This window comes from Bufo gargarizans, chromosome 2, assembly GCF_014858855.1.
Source record: "Bufo gargarizans isolate SCDJY-AF-19 chromosome 2, ASM1485885v1, whole genome shotgun sequence".
In the NCBI taxonomy this organism is placed as follows: Eukaryota; Metazoa; Chordata; class Amphibia; order Anura; family Bufonidae; genus Bufo; species Bufo gargarizans.
In genome coordinates this window covers 596,222,779-596,240,851 of record NC_058081.1, presented here as the reverse complement: position 1 = coordinate 596,240,851, position 18,073 = coordinate 596,222,779, and the positions used below count along the sequence as shown (strand labels likewise).

General features: G+C 44.9%; 1 protein-coding gene across 1 annotated transcript; it reads left to right on the top strand.

Moving 5' to 3' along the window:
* Window positions 1-10,465: 10,465 nt before the first annotated feature.
* On the top strand, window positions 10,466-15,885 carry LOC122928733. Its single transcript, XM_044281891.1, has 2 exons — window positions 10,466-11,831; window positions 11,862-15,885. Exons 1-2 carry the CDS (start codon window positions 11,097-11,099, stop codon window positions 15,315-15,317), a joined length of 4,191 nt encoding a protein of 1,396 aa, XP_044137826.1. The 5' UTR covers window positions 10,466-11,096; the 3' UTR covers window positions 15,318-15,885.
* The last annotated feature ends 2,188 nt before the right edge of the window (window positions 15,886-18,073 follow it).

Below are 18,073 nucleotides of genomic sequence, written 5' to 3'. Positions count from 1 at the left end.
GGTGGGAATACTTCAGAACTAGATTCCTTTGAAATACAGCAGCTCTTATTATACAGTGATCTTTGTGTGTGTCTGTCTTGACTATCCAGGACCCTGGAACCCTGGAGACAAAAAACAGTGCTGTCAGACAACCAGCATGTTACAGAGCAGGAGAAGCTGAGTAGATGGATATATAGTTTTATGGGGAACTATGCAGCAAACTCATATTTCTTGTATTTAAATTCCTTCTCATTCTGAGCTTCGACATCAAGAAGGCAGTTCTGTCAGTACTTTTTTCAGACTATAAGATGCACCTAGGATTTAGAGGAGAAAAATGAGAAAAAAATATTTTTCATCAAACCTCAGAACCCAGCAAAACTTTTATTTCTTGAATTTAAATTCCTTCTCATTCTCATCACTGTACAATGAGGCGCTAAAACTAAATAACAAAACTTTATTGGACGTCTCAATAAAAAATATAATACATAGGGAAAGTGATTACATCAGTGATTGTCAACAAAAACAGATGGTAACATAGTAACATAGTGTATAAGGCTGAAAAAGAGCCATCTGCTCATGCAGTTCAGCCTGTTATCCTGCAAGTTGATCCAGAGGAAGGCCAAAAACCCCTGTGAGGTAGAAGCCAATTTTCCTCACTTTAGGGGAAAAATTCCTTCCTGACTCCAATCAGGCAATCAGAATAACTTACTGTATCAACGACCCCTCTCTAGTAGCTATAACTTGTAATATTATTACACTCCAGAAATACATCCAGGCCCCTCTAGAATTCCTTTAGTGAACTCACCATCACCACCTCCTCAGGCAGAGAGCTCCATAGTCTCACTGCTCTTACCGTAAAGAATCCTCTTCTATGTTTGTGTACAAACCTTCTTTCCTCCAGACGCAGAGGATGTCCCCTCGTCATAGTCACAGTCCTGGGGATAAATAGATGATGGGAGAGATCTCTGTACTGCCCTCTGATATATTTATACATAGTAATTAGATCTCCCCTCAGTCGTCTTTTTTCTAAAGTGAATAACCAGCAGAGGACCACCCCTCCTTTGCAAGACCGCATCCCACCACCCTGGGATAGCGGATACAGGCCTCTGTTGCTTGTTTTCTTCCCAGTGTTTTCTTAACCTCAGGCTACACACCTGCGGTTACCTATCCGTTATCTTCCTGCATTCACTCCCCTGAAGAGTCACGGACAGAAACGTGCCACGTCGGGAGGCCATTGGAAGCACCATTATAATTTTTTGCGCTGGCAATTAGATTGTAGATCTAGGGATAAGGTCCAAGATAGGGACAGGTATCGCCCCTTTCGGGGCGAGTGCTCTGTGTAGGTAGGTAGATGTAAAATAGCCCCCTCTACTATCGTCAGGGTCATTCAGGACAAGTCCTGCTGCTTCATCTACACAGCAATACAGCAAATCTACAACCTCCCGTACGGCATACTTCCACCGTTTCCTGTACCATATCATCCCAGACTTATCCCAGTATCTACAAGGGTCTGGTAAGACTGCTCACGCCTTTCATTAGACGGAGAGAGTTGTTTGTCTCTACTAGTCACCAGGGTACCATTGATGTGGTCCCTCTCTGCATGTATGTATGTCTGTATATTGTAGTGAGTCCTATTATTTTTATATTTCTAGACCTTATTAAAAGTTATATTTTAAAATAAGGGTCTAGCTATGACATTACTTATTTCTCTTAGGATGGGTGTATGCCACGTGGTCCCGGCGATTTGTCTATTTTAATCTTTTAAGACGCCGCTGTACTTCTTCCTGGGTCAGACAGGGCACTTTTAATGGGGAATTTACTTTCACATTCTGCATTTCATTTGACAGTTTATTTTCTTCAGTGAATTCAGTGGGGAAAAAAAATATTTTATAGCTTTGCTTTCTCCTCATCACTCTCTGCAACTCCCCGCTCATTACTCTGTAGAGGGCCGACACCTTAAGATTTATACTTTTTACCATTTATATCACTGAAGAACACTTTAGGGTTAGGTTTACGCTCTTTGGCAATTAATCTCTCGGTATCTAGTTTGGCTGCTTTTATTTGTCTTTTACATATTCTATTTTGTTCCTTATAGTTTTTCAATGCTTTCTCGTTGCCCTCCTGTTTTAGTGATTTAAAGGGACACTGACAGGCCCAATTAGCATATTGAGTTATATATATCACAGTACAGGTCATATAAAGTGTATTAGAATTATGTAAGTATCCCCCCTGCCCACCTTATAAATACAGAAATATAAAGTTTTATAACCTGCTTGTCTCCTCTCCAATCTGCCCAAGGGGCGGCGTTTCATCTGAAAATGCGCCCAGCCAGCCGCTCCCAACTGCCGTTCTGAAGCCCCGCCCAGCTCATCAATATTCACGTGGCTGGGCGGCGGCTACAACTCTCCAGGTCTCGATCCTGCGCATGGGCAATCGAATCCTCCTGGCATCGTTCGTGTGTAATCTTCTGCTCCTGCGCCCCGCCGTGGTTAGATCGCGCCTGCGTACACACCCTGCCTGCGTCCCCGAGCCTCTGCCTCATGCGCCTGCGCCAGACACTGTTCATAGCAGCAGCGCTTCAGGCGCATGTGCATGAGGCAGAGGCTCGGGGACGCAGGCAGGGTGTGTACGCAGGCGCGATCTAACCACGGCGGGGCGCAGGCGCAGAAGATTACACACGAACGATGCCAGGAGGATTCGATTGCCCATGCGCTGGATCGAGACCTGGAGAGTTGTAGCCGCCGCCCAGCCACGTGAATATTGATGAGCTGGGCGGGGCTTCAGAACGGCAGTTGGGAGCGGCTGGCTGGGCGCATTTTCAGATGAAACGCCGCCCCTTGGGCAGATTGGAGAGGAGACAAGCAGGTTATAAAACTTTATATTTCCGTATTTATAAGGTGGGCAGGGGGGATACTTACATAATTCTAATACACTTTATATGACCTGTACTGTGATATATATAACTCAATATGCTAATTGGGCCTGTCAGTGTCCCTTTAAATGCTTTCTTTTTGTCATTTATTGCTTTCTTTACAATTCTATTTATCCACATAGTTTTTTTTCTTGTTCCATAAACTTTTATTCCCATAAGGTATGTACCGCTCACAATTAGATTTTAGGATGCTTTTAAAAATATCTCATTTTGTGGCTGTATTTTTATTTTTGAGGACTTTGTCCCAGTTAGTTAGGCCTTTGGCCTCTCTTAGTTGGGTTGGCTAAATTTAGCTTTTTTGAAGTTTGGTATTTTTGTTCCTCCCGAAGAAACACTCTTTTGAATGACAATTGGAAGGTTATTACTTTATGGTCACTGTTGCCCAGGTGTTGCCCAACCTGCACAGTCTGTTTTTCTGTCAGGTCTATTGGTTAATACTAAGTCCAGTATGGCCGTTTCTCTAGTCGGGCCCTGAAACAGTTGGGAAAGGTAATTGTCTTTGGTTATTGTCAAAAACCTGTTTCCTTTAGGAGATGTACAGGTTTCAGTTTCCCAGTCTATATCTGGGTAGTTGAAGTCCCCCATAATGACAACCTCATTATAATCTATTAGTATTTTATTATTGTTTTTATGTATTTCTACCCACAGTGACTCCACATGTTCATGTCCCTCACTTATATCTTCCCGGAGTGTGGGCTTTAGACAGGACTTTACAACCCCTCCCCCTCTCGGGTTTCTAAACAGACTGTAACCCTGCATGTTAACCGCCCAGTCATAGCTGTCATCCAGCCATGTCTGTTATTCCTACTATGTCATAGTCCTCATCACACATCACTAATTCCAGTTCCCCATTTTCATTTGTCAGGCTTCTGGCATTAGTATACATACAATTAAGAGGTTTATGTATATTTTTTACCCTACACCTTTCCTTCTAAACTGTTCTAGTCCCTCCTTCCATTCCTCCCCAGTTTCATTATCTTGCCCCCGGTCTCTATCTGCACTATCTTCCCCTCCTATAACGTAATTACCCTTCGCCCAGTCCCTAGTTTAAAGACTCATCCAACCTTCTAGCCATCTTCTTCCCCAAAACAGATGCCTCTTCCCCATTGAGGTGCAGCCAGTCCCTACAATAGAGCCTGTAGCCGACAAAGAAGTCGGCCCAGTTCTCCAGGAATCGAAACCCCTCTTTCCTACACCAGTTCTTCAGCCTCCCTAATCCCCCCTAATCTCCCGCTGCCTTTCTTGTGTGGCTCGTGGTACAGGCAGTATTTCGGAAAATAAATATATTTAAATAAAATACACAGTGGGCATGAAAATTATCCTTGTGTATCCAATAAAGCTGTAGTACTAATGTAATGAAAAAAAGATTACTACAGCATATGCCACCAAACTGTACTTTGTACAACTCAGAAAAACATATATTCTCCAGCTATTGGTATATATCGGTGCACCCTTACGCTGAAGTGCTCTGTGTGGCCAGTTAATAGATTGAAGTGGTGAATTGAGGTATATATTTTTTAGAACACCACCTGTCACCTCTCTAGTCAATAACTATTTATGGCATGGTAACATCAGGCCAGTCTTATTAGGACCCGAAGTACCGCTTGCAAAATCACCACCCTAGTGCGGCCACACTAACACCAGGCAGGCTGTCACATACCTTCAATGTGGTGGAGTCTTTTACACTTCTTCAGTTAGCGTCCATGTTTACAGTTAGCTCCTGATGATTCATAAACAGTGAAGAAATACATCGAGCTGGACGCAACACGTGGGGATCAATGTTTTAGCTAGCTGAGCCTTATTCATTAATGACAGCATTAGGGTGGTGATTTTGCAAGTGGTATTTGAGGCCCTAATAATACTAGCCTGATGTTACCATGCCATGAATTAAGGATTAGATACACCATAGATACCCAGTATTAAGTAGAGGGGTGAAAGGTGGTGTTCTAAAAAATATATACCTCAATTTACCACTTCAGTCTATCAACTGGCCACATAGCGCACTTCAGCATAGGGGTGCACAGATATACACTCACCTAAAGAATTATTAGGAACACCATACTAATACGGTGTTGGACCCCCTTTTGCCTTCAGAACTGCTCAGGTAGCCCGTGGCATTTAAACGATGGCCAATTGGCACTAAGGGGCCTAAAGTGTGCCCAGAAAACATCCCCCACACCATTACACCACCACCACCAGCCTGCACAGTGGTAACAAGGCATGATGGATACATGTTCTCATTCTGTTTATGCCAAATTCGGACTCTGAGTTTGCGAGTTGTACAAAGTACAGTTTGGTGGCATATGCCCTGGTACGGTAATCTTTTTTTCATCACATTAGTACTAAGGCTTTATTGGATACACAAGGCTCATTTTCATGCCCACTGTGTATTATTTTTTTTATATCTTTATTTTCCACCATCTGTTTTTTGTTGACAATCACTGAAGGAATACTTCCCCTATGTATTTTTCGTATAGTAAGACGCACCTAAGATTTAGAGGAGAAAAATAAGAAAAAAAAAAATATTTTTAATCAAAGCTCAGATCAGACCACCAATCTTCGTCAGACTCCCATCCTTCATCAGACCTCAGATCAAACCCCAAAATCAGAGCCCCTACCTCAGATCAGATCCTCATCAGACCACCAAGCTTCATCAGCCTCAGCTCAGACCCCCATAAGCCTCAGATCAGACCACTATAAGCCTCAAATCAAAGAAATTTATTATGTGAAGAAAATAATTTCTCCAATTGGTCGTATTTATCTTTCTTTTTTCGTCTTGGTTCTACAGCCTGCTGTGCTTCCTCAGTGAATTTAAAGAGAATCCATCTGTAACTCCTTCCGGCTCCACACGGGAGCGTGCAGTGTCTTTCTCCCTCCCCCCTTCCCTCAACAGGATGGCCGAGGGTGCTGACACTGCTTGAAACAGCAGATATAACCCCTACCATGCCGTGGTCCTTAGGGACTAGTGTATGGAAGGGACTAACCATCCGGCCGCTGCTCTGCTGTGGCAGCGGCCTGATACTTCAAGGGTTAACCCCCCTTCTCTCTCCACCCTCTCAACGCTGCCAGACAGAACACAAACGTCCTCCCCCCTTCCTTGTACTTTGTGGAGCGGGGATTGTGTGGTGCTGCTGCCGCCAGCTTTCTTTCAAAGGGATCCTCCAAATCACTGCACCATGTGCGCTTGAAGCGCTAACCCACACCCCCAGTTCAGGATAGGCGGCGCGGTTGTCCCCCCTCCACCGTCTCCCCTTGTCCTCTCCCCACTGCCTGCTACACGCTGCTGGACAAACCCCCTCCTTTCCCCATCGGGCCGCTGCGCTGCTGTGGCAGCGTCCCGATGGTTACCATGGCAACCAGGCACCTTTACAGGCATCCAGCTTGCCATGGTATGTCTGAGCCTCTTGCACACAAACTTATTTGTTCCGTTCCGTGCATTGGAGACCGCAATTTGCGGTCCCCAATGCATGGAGAACGTTTGTGCGGCCTCCGGGTCGGATCTAGACCATTTCAACTTGAATAGGTCCGTAATCCGCCTGTTCCGCAAAAGATAGAGCAAATTCTATCTTTTTGCAGAACGGAAGCACGGAACGGAAGCACTCCGTAGTGTTCCGTTCTATGATTCTATTCCGCACTGTTCCACATCTCCGGATTTTCAGACCCGTTCACTTCAATAGGTACGCATCCGTGATGCGGAATGCACACGGAATGGTGCCTGTATTGCGGAACCACATATGCAGTCCGCAATACAGAAGCAGGACCCATACATTTGTGTGCAAGAGGCCTAAGTGTAAATGCAAATACACTGCAGTACACTATACGTGTATTGTAAGCCATCAGACCCACTGGATCTTCAAGAGTGAAAAAAAATAAAAATAATAATAATAATATAATTTCTTCCTATATCCACACATATAATTGGTTAAAAAAACTAAACATGTTTGGTATTGCCGCATCCATAACGATCTGATCTATAAAAGGATCATGTTACTTTTCCTGTACGGTGAACGCTGAATATATTTTTTAAAACTGTGCCATCACCTTACATAAAAAAAGTGTAGTACCAAGCAATCAAAAAGTCATATGTGCCCCAATCAAACCGTCATCTCATCCTGAAAAAATTAGACTCTACCTAAGACCTAAGACAATCGTCCCAAAAAAATAAATAAATAAATATATATATATATATATATATATATATATATATAGCTTTCAGAAAGTGGAGACACAAAAACATGATTTTTTTTTTAAAGTGCTTTTATTGTGTAAAATAAAATTCATAAAATGCACATATTAGGTATCGCCATGTCCGTAGCGATCTGCTCTATAAAATATGTGATCCAACCTATCTGGTGAACGCCGTAAAAAAATAAAATAAAAAATGTGCCAAATTAGGTATCGCCATCGCCATCTGCTCTATAAAAATATCATGTGATCCAACCCATCTGGTGAACGCCGTAAAAAAAAAAAAAAAAAAAAAAAATGTGGCAAAAAAGCAATTTTTTTATCACCTTGCATGAAAAAGTGTAATTCCAAGCGATCAAAAAGTCATATGTGCCAAAATGGTGCCAATCAAACCGTCATCTCATCCCACAAAAAATTAGAGCCTACAGACAATCTCCCAAAAAATAAAAAAATATGGCTATCAGAAAATGGAGACACAAAAACATGATTTTTTCCCCCAAAAATTATTTTATTGTGTAAAACAAAAAAAAAAAAATAGACATATTAGGTATTTACGCGTACGTGACAACCTGCTCTATAAAAATATCACATTATCTACCCTGTCAGGTGAACATTGTAAAAAACAAAAACCATGTCAGAACAGCCATTTTTGTTTACCTTGCCTCACAAAAAGTGTAATATAGATACAGTATATATATATGTAGCACAGCAGGCCAAATATCAATATAGAGGTGCAGGCCAATGGCTCCGGCAACAAATCCAGGACAATATAAGAATAAAAAAAATGCACTCTTACAAAAAATTAGTGAAAAGAAAAACACTTTATTCACTCTGGTGGTCACAACTAGTGTTGAGCGAACTTGTGTTTCAAGTTTGGCGTACAAGGTTCAGGTTATCTAAGAATTCTGTTATGGATTCCGCTACCATGGACCATAACTAAGGGTACGTGGTAACAGAATCCATAACTGAATTTTTAGATAACCTGAACCTTGTACGCCAAATTGAAACACAAGTCGCAGCGTTTCAGCTCAAAGCTTGAAAAAAAGCTCAAAACATTGTGACCACAAGAGTGAATAAAGTGTTTCAGAGGGCTTTCTTTTTTATCTTTATATATATATATATATATACTAGCAGAAGGACCCGGCTTCGCACAGGTATATTTCATCTATTTCATTTAAAGTTTCTGTGTGTCATTAAAAGATAGACAGTTTCTCCCATAACAGTGACCTCTACAGCACCCTGCCCCACTGTCTGCTGAGCTGTGTATCTAATCCTATCCTGTGTGATACTGTCTGCTGAGCGGTCTATCTAATCCTATCCTGTGTGATACTGTTTGCTGAGCTGTGTATCTAATCCTATCATGTGTGAAGCAGTTATTTGTATTTAGACTATAAGATGGGAAAAAAGTGCATCTTATAGTCTGAAAAATACGGTAATTCACATTTATTTCTGTATGCACAGCCATAGAGGGAAGGCTGTTAGTCACTGACTTCAGAGCCCAGAATGAGCTGAAATTTTAATTAATGAAATACAAGTTTTGTTGAAACTTTTCCTATAAAACTATATACTGTATAAATCTGCTCAGCTCCTCCTTCCCTCTTAAAATGCTGACTGACAACATGACTGGTTCCATTTAAGTCTGCCAGAACAGTAGACATTCTCCATTCAGGCTCTCGAAGTTCTAAGCTGGAGGCCATCTTTATAACATTCTTCTCATCTTCATGAGACAGTCCCTTTAGGTCCAAGTCCACTTCAAAACCTTGTTTCCGTTGGTATAAACATATTTTACAGTATGGGAAAATCAACCCATGGGCATGTGGCACCTTGGGTCCCTGTTTAAGTAGTCGTGGCTGCTTATTTGTTAGCCAATGATATGGTAGGATTATTTATAACGTAATTAAATCTTGAATATACTTGGTATAAAAGCTAGATGGCAATAGAGGGGACCTCATGTATCTGGACAAGGATTTTTTCTATTTTGACTTTCCTGCGTGTAGTATCCTAATTGTGTCCAGATGTATACTATCAGGATCTATAGGTCATATTTTGCTAAACCACATGTCACCTTCCTATTGGTTTATTTGTATTTCTAGGTTGTACGGGTTGTATCAACATTAGGGTTATTCACTTTAGAAAAAATACGACTGAGGGGAGATCTAATTACTACTTATAAATATATCAGGGGTCAGTACAGAGATCTATCCCATCAGCTATTTATCCCCAGGACTGTGACGAGGGGACATCCTCTGCGTCTGGAGGAAAGAAGGTTTGTACACAAACATAGAAGAGGATTCTTTACGGTAAGAGCAGTGAGACTATGGATGTACTTCTGGAGTGTAATAATATTACAATTTATGTACACTTGATTTTTTCAGAAATAATGTAATCTACATTTATCATTATTTGAAGGATTTTTTTAAGGGGTACACACCATGCCATTAGAACAGTGTTTTCCAAAATAACCAAAGTATATCAACATAAAACCTTTATTTTTCAAAAAACCTGATGATCATAATTAGAGAACAGTAATGACTGTAGTACAGAGAAAGATTCAAACTACATTTTCTGAATGTTACACCAGTCACCAATCAGTAGAAGTGTACAGGCCCTTGCTTTGAATGACTTCAGCACATCTGCGGCCACAGGACATCACTAGACTCTCACACGGCTCTGGTGGGATTTTGGTCCACTCTTCTTCCGGTTTCTTGACCATAACTTTGTCACCAAGGATTGTCCAGAAGTTTTCTATTGGGTTTAGATCAGGACTCTGGTCTGGCCATTTCATTGTTTCATCATTTTCAGTTTCGAGGAACTGCTTTACCCGTTTTGCTGTGTGACCGGGGGCATTGTCCTGCATGAAAATGTCTGGCCGATTGAGTGATGAACGCAAGGAAGGAACCATGTGTTGTTGAAGAAGGTTCTGATGCACACTTGCATTCACTCTGCTATGTAGCTGTATGAGAGGTTCAACTCCTGCTGCAGAAAACATTCCCCAAACCATGACACTTCCTCCTCCACCTTTCACTGACTTCTTTACTCACTTTGGGTTCAGTCTTTCCCCAGTTTGTCGACGAACATAATGTTTTCCATCAGACCCAAATAAATTAAAATTTCTTTCATCACTAAAATGAACTCTGGAGCACTTCTCCTCTGTCCACACAACATCCTCAGCAAAGGTGAGTCTAGCCTTTTGATTTTATAACAAGACACGGAGGCTTCGTATTGCATAACTCCTTCTTTACTGAAAACCACAGCAGCAAAGAGTTAACATAAAAAATGAAGGACAACCCCAAACAGTCCCTCCCACTATACAGTCCATAAATAGGTCCTCCTCCGTCCTCTCTCCCTCTTTCTTTGCTGCTGCCCACAGCAGATAAGTACCTCTCCGGTTTTCTATTAGATTTATTCCTAACCTGTAGCATTTTAAGGATTTGTTAATTTAAATGCTTATCTGTTAACTTGGTCTACTTCCTGTATAGTTACCAGAGTTTTGTGAGATTCTGTTAGTATCATTACTTTCGTTTCTTATTGTTTGATTCCACCAAGGGTTTTTCTGCCTTCCCTTGTTGCAAGTTCCGTGCGCATCCTTGCGCCTCTTATTGTCCCCTCTGTGCCGTCGATCACCCCCCCCTTCCCCTACTTACTTCAGGCGCCATTTTCAGTGCGGCTTGCCGTTCGCGCCGCCCGAAGTCTCGCGTCTCGCGGGATTTCGGCGGCAGTCGCGGGGGGGCGGGGCGGAACGCTCGCTCACGTGTCTCGGGCGCCATCTTTGTACTCCTATACAGTACGGCGCAGGGACTGATTCTGGGCACTTCCTTGTTTCGTTTGGGTGTAGGGGGGCGTGTCGGGTCCCCCCCCCTGCACCTTCTTCCGTTTCCGTCAGCACGATTGTTCCCTCACGGCTTGGACATCGGTGCCTGCTCCTGTCTGCCCTGAACTTAGATAGGTTTTGTCCTTATCTTTTGCTCTTTTTTCCTCAGGAGTGACTAACTCCTTTAGCATGTCTCTGCCCAACGATACCCCCTCTGTGCCCCCCGCTCTAGAGGGTCCCTCCTCTGACTCTGCCATGCTCCCTGCAGTTTCAAATACGATTCACACTGACTCCCATGCTGTAGATCTACAGCAATCTATATCTGCAGCAATAGCCAATGCCATGGGTAATGTCTCTTCTATGATTTCTCAGTCGATTTCTCAGGCGCTTAGAGCGCAGAACACTGCCCCCACCCAGCCTGTTGCTGTTGCCCCGGTTACCTCCAGAATTAATTGCAACGATGGCTTAGCTCCATCAAAAGACAACGTGCATAGGTCACGTAAGAGAGCCTGCCCGCGCCAGGCGGAAAAAGCGCGCCCCTGGAAATCCGCTCGGGCTCGTCCCGAACTCAGCTCTGACTCTGAAATTGAGTCTGATGAGGAGGTTTTTAGTGACGGTCATTATGCCTCTGATGTAGACCTTGAAGGGGTCCGGGTGGCTGACGAATTGGAAGGGTTTTCCCCTCCGCTTCATCCCCCCTCCAGTGTGGGTCCGGATGATAATCTCCCGGGATCTAGTTCCCTAATTGACCCGCAAGGCACCCCCCTTTTTGATCCGGACAGCCTCCACCATCCGAGGTCGGCCGAATGGTTGCCTATCCCACACGTGGCACAATATCTGGAGAGTAGAGTGAGAAAACCTCTTTCCAAAGAAACCCGGAATAAATTGAAGGCTGAATGCCCTCGCCCCTTAATCCCGAATAAGGTGTGCGACACGCCCAATGTGGATCCTAAGATGATCCAGTTCCTTTCCAAGTCGGGATTTAACCCCCGCAAGGGCCTGGACTCTGCTCTTCGGGCTTGTCAAGACAAGCTCTTGGACAGTCTGGGACCCATGACTAAAATATTTGAGTTGGCTGAAACTGCCAGAATTGAGGGTACGGCCATAGACCCAGAAGAACTCAGTGGCTGGGCACAAGGTGCCATTTGTTTACTGGGGAACGTCAATTCCTCACTATCTATCGAACGTAGAAAAGCATTACTCATGAAGATTGAGCCCAAACTCTCTAACATGGCTCTGACCGAGGCTGGCAAGGAGGCCCAGGGGCTCCTGTTTGGCGATAGTTTTATTAAAGACCTGGGTAAATTTGTGGGAGCTTTTACTGCGCTTGATAAAGCTCAGAGCTCCATGCGTAAGGTATTCCACGGGCGTGTCTCTAATAGGGCCGGCAGTTTCAGGGGCCGACTGTCCGGCCGTGTCCACTTCCAGACGCGTGGAAGCGCTCGAGGTCCCTATAATCATAGACCGTCGTTCCAAGACCAGAGACAGCAGTCTACCTTCTTCCCTTCCAGAGGCCAGACATTTCGCTCCAGAGGATTCAGAGGCAACCTTGGATCAAGAAGTCCACTTGGTAAGTCCTCAAAACCTATGTCTTTCTTTCAACCCTTGTATCGGGGGCAGACTCCGACATTTTTTACCCGCTTGGAACCGGGTAACCTCCGATCCGTGGATACTAGCCACGGTCCAGGGTTTTCGTATAGATCTGGTGGTATCTCACCTGTCGCTCCCAGATCCTCATCCACTAGTACTATCAGAATCGGCCCAATCTTGCATGGACCGAGAGCTCCGTTCCCTGTTGGACAAAGGAGCAATAGAGGAAGCGCCTCCTCACTCCTGCGGGGTGGTCAGCAATATGTTTTTGGTGGAGAAGAAAGGGGGCCAATTCCGGCCGGTAATCAACTTGCGGAATCTGAACAGGTTTGTGTGTTACCGCCATTTCAAAATGGAAGGGATTCACTTGCTCAGGGACCTTTTGCTTCCAGGAGACTGGATGGTGAAGTTGGACCTGAAAGACGCTTATCTGACGGTCCCTGTGTCCCCTCAGTCCAGAGCGCTCCTTCAATTCCGTTGGCACGGCCTTCTGTGGCAATTCACGTGTCTTCCATTTGGCCTCTCGTCGGCCCCCTGGTGTTTCACCAAGTTGATGCGGCCGGTGGTGGCTTGGCTTCGCAGGCAGGGAATTCGTCTTGTGATTTACCTAGACGATATCCTCTTCATGGCCCAATCTCCAGGGGAATTGTCAACTCACCTACAGGCTGCGATGTCTCTTATTACAGGTCTGGGATTCGTTATCAACGCCGAGAAGTCCTGCCTACATCCTTCCAGATCGATGGAATTCCTGGGTTTTGTGGTGAACTCCAGCGAGCAGACCCTTTGCCTCCCTGGATCCAAAATCAGGTCCATACGCAAGGAACTACGACACGTCCTGAGACTTCCACGGATGTCGCTCCGTCACCTGGCACGCATTATCGGTCTTCTGTCCTCGTCCATCCAGGCGATCTTTCCGGCGCCTCTTCACTATCGGGCGTTGCAACGACTGAAGATCGCGCATCTCCAGGCGGGTGCGTCCTACGCCGACTTGGTGACTCTGGACCACGAGACGAGGGACGAACTCATGTGGTGGATCGCCAACCTCGACGCGTGGAATGGCAAGGCCATCGTGGGTCCTCAGCCGGATCTGATCGTGGAGTCGGATGCCAGTCTCCTCGGCTGGGGTGCATACTGCAATGGGGTTTCCACCGGAGGGCCCTGGTCAGGCGACGAGTCCCATCTCCACATAAACGCTCTGGAGTTGTTAGCAGGTTCCTTCGCCATCCGCAGCTTCACCAGCGACAGAGTGTCGGCTTGTATCAGACTCAGGATGGACAATGTGTCGGCCGTGCGTTATGTCAACGCCATGGGGGGCACCCATTCATCAATCCTAACCCATCTAGCGAAGGATTTTTGGTCCTTTTGCCTGGACAAAGGCTTTACGGTGATCGCGGAATATATCCCAGGGCTACACAATACTTTCGCGAACTGGAGTTCTCGTCATTCTTCGGACTTCAGCGATTGGAGATTAGATCCAGCCGTTTTCTCCTCCATCAGATCACTGTGGGGACCTCTCTCTATGGATCTCTTTGCTTCACGTTGGAACGCCCAACTTCCGCACTTCTACAGTTGGAGGCCGGATCCTCTGTCGGTGGCTGTAGACGCCCTTCTGCAGGATTGGTCGGGGCAACTGGCTTACGCTTTTCCCCCATTTGCGCTCATCCCGAGGGTGTTGTCTCAGGTCCGTCGCCAACTCGCGGACTTAGTACTGGTAGTTCCCTTTTGGCAAGCCCAATCTTGGTTCCCTCAGCTCCTGGAACTTCTAGTGGAGGACCCTCGTCTTCTTCCATCATTTCCAGAGCTTCTCCGCGGGCCTCTGGACCAACTTCACCCGCTGGTGGCGGACGGCTCTCTTCATCTACTGGTGTGCAGAATCTCAGGGACCATTGGGGCGTCGCAAACTTATCGGGAACGGCTCGTGCCCTTCTGGAGAACGCGTGGGCCCCCGGAACCCGACGCGCTTATCAGTCAGCCTGGAAACGTTGGTCTGGCTGGTGCGTGGGGCGGAGTCTGGATCCCCTTTCAGCTCCTGTGACTGACATCCTGGAGTTCTTGACGTCTCTTTATGAGGAGGGTAAAGCTTATAGGTCCATTAACCTTTTCCGTTCGGCCATATCCTCTCAACACCAAGGGTTTGCGGGTTGCCCGGCAGGTCAACATCCTTTAGTGTGTCGCCTCCTGAAAGGGTCACGTTTATCTCGCCCTCCTAGACCCCGGTTCACGAGTTCTTGGGACGTTACGTTGGTGCTTCAATTTTTCTCTAGTTGGCCCCTCAATTCTTCTTTAAGTCTACGTCAACTCTCGGCGAAGCTGGTCACCCTGCTGTGTTTGGTCTCCTGCAAAAGGGTTTCGGATGTGCGGGCTTTAGACTTCGATGCTCTGTCTTTTACTCCAGGCGGTGTCTTGTTTAATATATCACGCCGCACGAAGACTAATATTCGAGCGGTGTCTTACCCGGCTTTTCCTGACAATCAAGCCCTTTGCCCGGTGCTATGTTTAAAGGAGTACTTGAGCCGCACGATTTCCTTACGTGAACCTTCTAATCCGCAATTGTTCATTTCGTTCCGCAGGCCTTTTCTCCCAGTTGCTAGTGTCACTTTATCCCGTTGGGTTAAGTGGATCCTTTCCCTAGCTGGAGTTGATACGTCAATTTTCACGGCTCATTCGGTGAGGGGCGCTTCGGCTACCTCCATGACCATTGCAGGGGCGCGTCTGGAGGATGTTCTTCGTTTGGCCGATTGGTCTAGAGCTTCTACGTTTCGGGAGTTTTATTTCAGGCCACCTCCACATGCTTTTTCTACGGTGATTTCGACGCTTTAAACTTGCAATACGAAGCCTCCGTGTCTTGTTATAAAATTGCATGATTTTCCTATTTTATGACGTAAAGTCATGATTTTATTAAAGACACGGAGGCGAGTATTGCCCACCCTGTTTTGTTTTGCCCTCCCTATTTTGCTTGCTTATATGTTATTTATGTATGATAACTAAAGGACTGTGTTATATTATTTATTGCGTTATTTATGATTGACACTTGTTTTCTCCCACATGCTTGGAATGGACTTTGGGTCCAGGGATTACCTTGTATTATCCTGTTTTTTCTTTTCCGTAGGTTGATTCCCGATGCAGACCTAGTGTGCGGTCCAGGAAGTTCTTGGGACCTGTTGGCCGTTGTTCCGGTTGAGCTCGGGTTCCAGTTTCTCGGTTCATGGTTTCCGGTTGGAGTTTCTGTTACAGGATATTTCGGTCCAGTATTCTAGTGGTCCACATCAAAGAAAGAGGAAGAGAGGACGGAGGAGGACCTATTTATGGACTGTATAGTGGGAGGGACTGTTTGGGGTTGTCCTTCATTTTTTATGTTAACTCTTTGCTGCTGTGGTTTTCAGTAAAGAAGGAGTTATGCAATACTCGCCTCCGTGTCTTTAATAAAATCATGACTTTACGTCATAAAATAGGAAAATCATGCAATTCTTTCTGCTGAGAGGTTTGGTCACTGCAGAGTGGGCTTTGAGTCCAAATGCTCTTAAACGTCGAGACCCTGTATGACGAGACAGATCCTTACCCTGTTCAGTGCTGAACTGGCGAGCGATTCCAGCTGCAGCGTTGAAACGATTACCCATTGAGATTCTCCTCATTTCTCTGTCCTCTCTTGCATTTGTCTTTCGAGGGCGACCAGCCTTCTTGGGGCACTTTAATGAGTTTGATGTTGTAAAGATGCAATATTCTAGAAATCACAGACTTGGAACGACTAACTTCTCTTGCTATGGCTGATAGTGTCACCCCTTTGGCCTTCATCTGGACAACCTGCTGCCGGAGGGTTTCAGTCACTTTGGAACGGCACACTATTTTGCCAAAGTCAGTGAAAGTCAGGCTGCCAGTTATATAGGGTTTGTCAGATCATTAAGGAAATTGGCACCAGTTGTCAGATTAACACCAATAACTTGCAGGTATCTCAAAGTGTTCTCTAATTTTGATCAGTGTTCTTTTTCAATTATCTCATTTACATTTTGTGCTTTAGAATAAATACAATTTATGAAATAATCTTAAAATACTTCTATTTTACTCATGTTAGGATATATTCACATAGGACTACACTAAGACCTTGACATTTTGGAAATTGTGTTGTTCTCTAATTTTGATCGCCACTGGTATAAAAGCACAAAATAAAATTCCCAGTATAGAAAGAACTTACCGGCTCTCACCCTGTTCCTTTCCCTCCCCTGTAACACCATTCATGGACTGGACATGGTCTACAAAAAGGGATCCAGTCTGCAGGGCTTGGCACAATGGAACATTAGTTCTGGCTGTCTCCCATCATCTCATGCCTTTACTACAGCTATAGCCAGTGTTATTTTGACAGGCGTGACACCTTAACCCAACACAGCAATGAATGATGTCAGGTCAAAGGGGACACATGCACATCTTAGTACATTGTTTTTAAATAGAAAATGTTGCATGTAATTACACAACTTCACCACCAGATGGCACATTAATGAATTCTTATTCAGCATACTGCAGAACATGTGTACGCATTGAACCAGTACATGAAAATTGAAGCGAAAGTTTACACCAAAAGTTATTTCATTTTCTTAAGACTTAAAATTAATTTCCAAATTATGGCTACATTGTTCACGTTTAAGGCAGTACAGCCAATAAAGCTTACCTAATTATTATTTGCTGCATTTCTTTTTTTCTGTTAGCTAACTCAGCATTTAATTTATATTAGGCAAACTTTGGTCTTTCCTCCTTAGTGCCCCATGCAGTAGAATGCCCCGTTAGTGCCCCCGTACAGTAGTTATGCCACCTTTATCCCCCCATACAGCAGATATGCCCCCTCATTGTCCCCTTACAGTAGTTTTGCCCCCATAGTGCAACACACAACAGTTATGTCTTCTTTAATGCCTGTGACACACTGAAGGGTATGGTCTGGGGGGACAGGTATTTTCCTCCCAGTGTGTGCTGTTGGGCTGATTTGCAGCCAGGTGGGGTCAAACACCGGACTGGATTTTAAGTGCCGGTCTGGGTTTTGACAACACCTAGCTGTACTTAAGAGACAGCTTGGGTCAGCAGCAAAGTGTCTTTGTTTTGGGATCTGAGACATGGTGCCATGCTAGAGGGCTGAGACCCGTACGCTGGGGAAACAGGCCCCCTAAAGCCTGCTGTGGATCGCTGGAGATTGTACCGCCAACAAGGTGATTTTTTTGTTCTGTGGACTTTCCTTTGTGTAAACTAACACTAAGACTGAAAAATGTCGCTTTGTTTTTGCCTTGTGTGTGAATAAACACTGAAGTTTTGCTTTACAAACAGTTTTTTTGCTGCTTACCCTGCCTACCAGAGCAAATCCCTACATGCCCCATACAGTATTTATGTTCCCGTAGTGCCGCCACATAGTAGATATGCCCCATGTTTGCCTATTACACAATAGTGTTCCCCCCCTTAGTGCCCCCACACAGTAGTTATGCCACCTTAGTGCCCCACATAAAAGTTATGCCCCTTAGAATCCCCACACAGTACTTATGTCTCCTTAGTTCCTTCACACAGTAGTTTTGCCCTCTTAGTGCCCCAATGTAGCAGTGCTC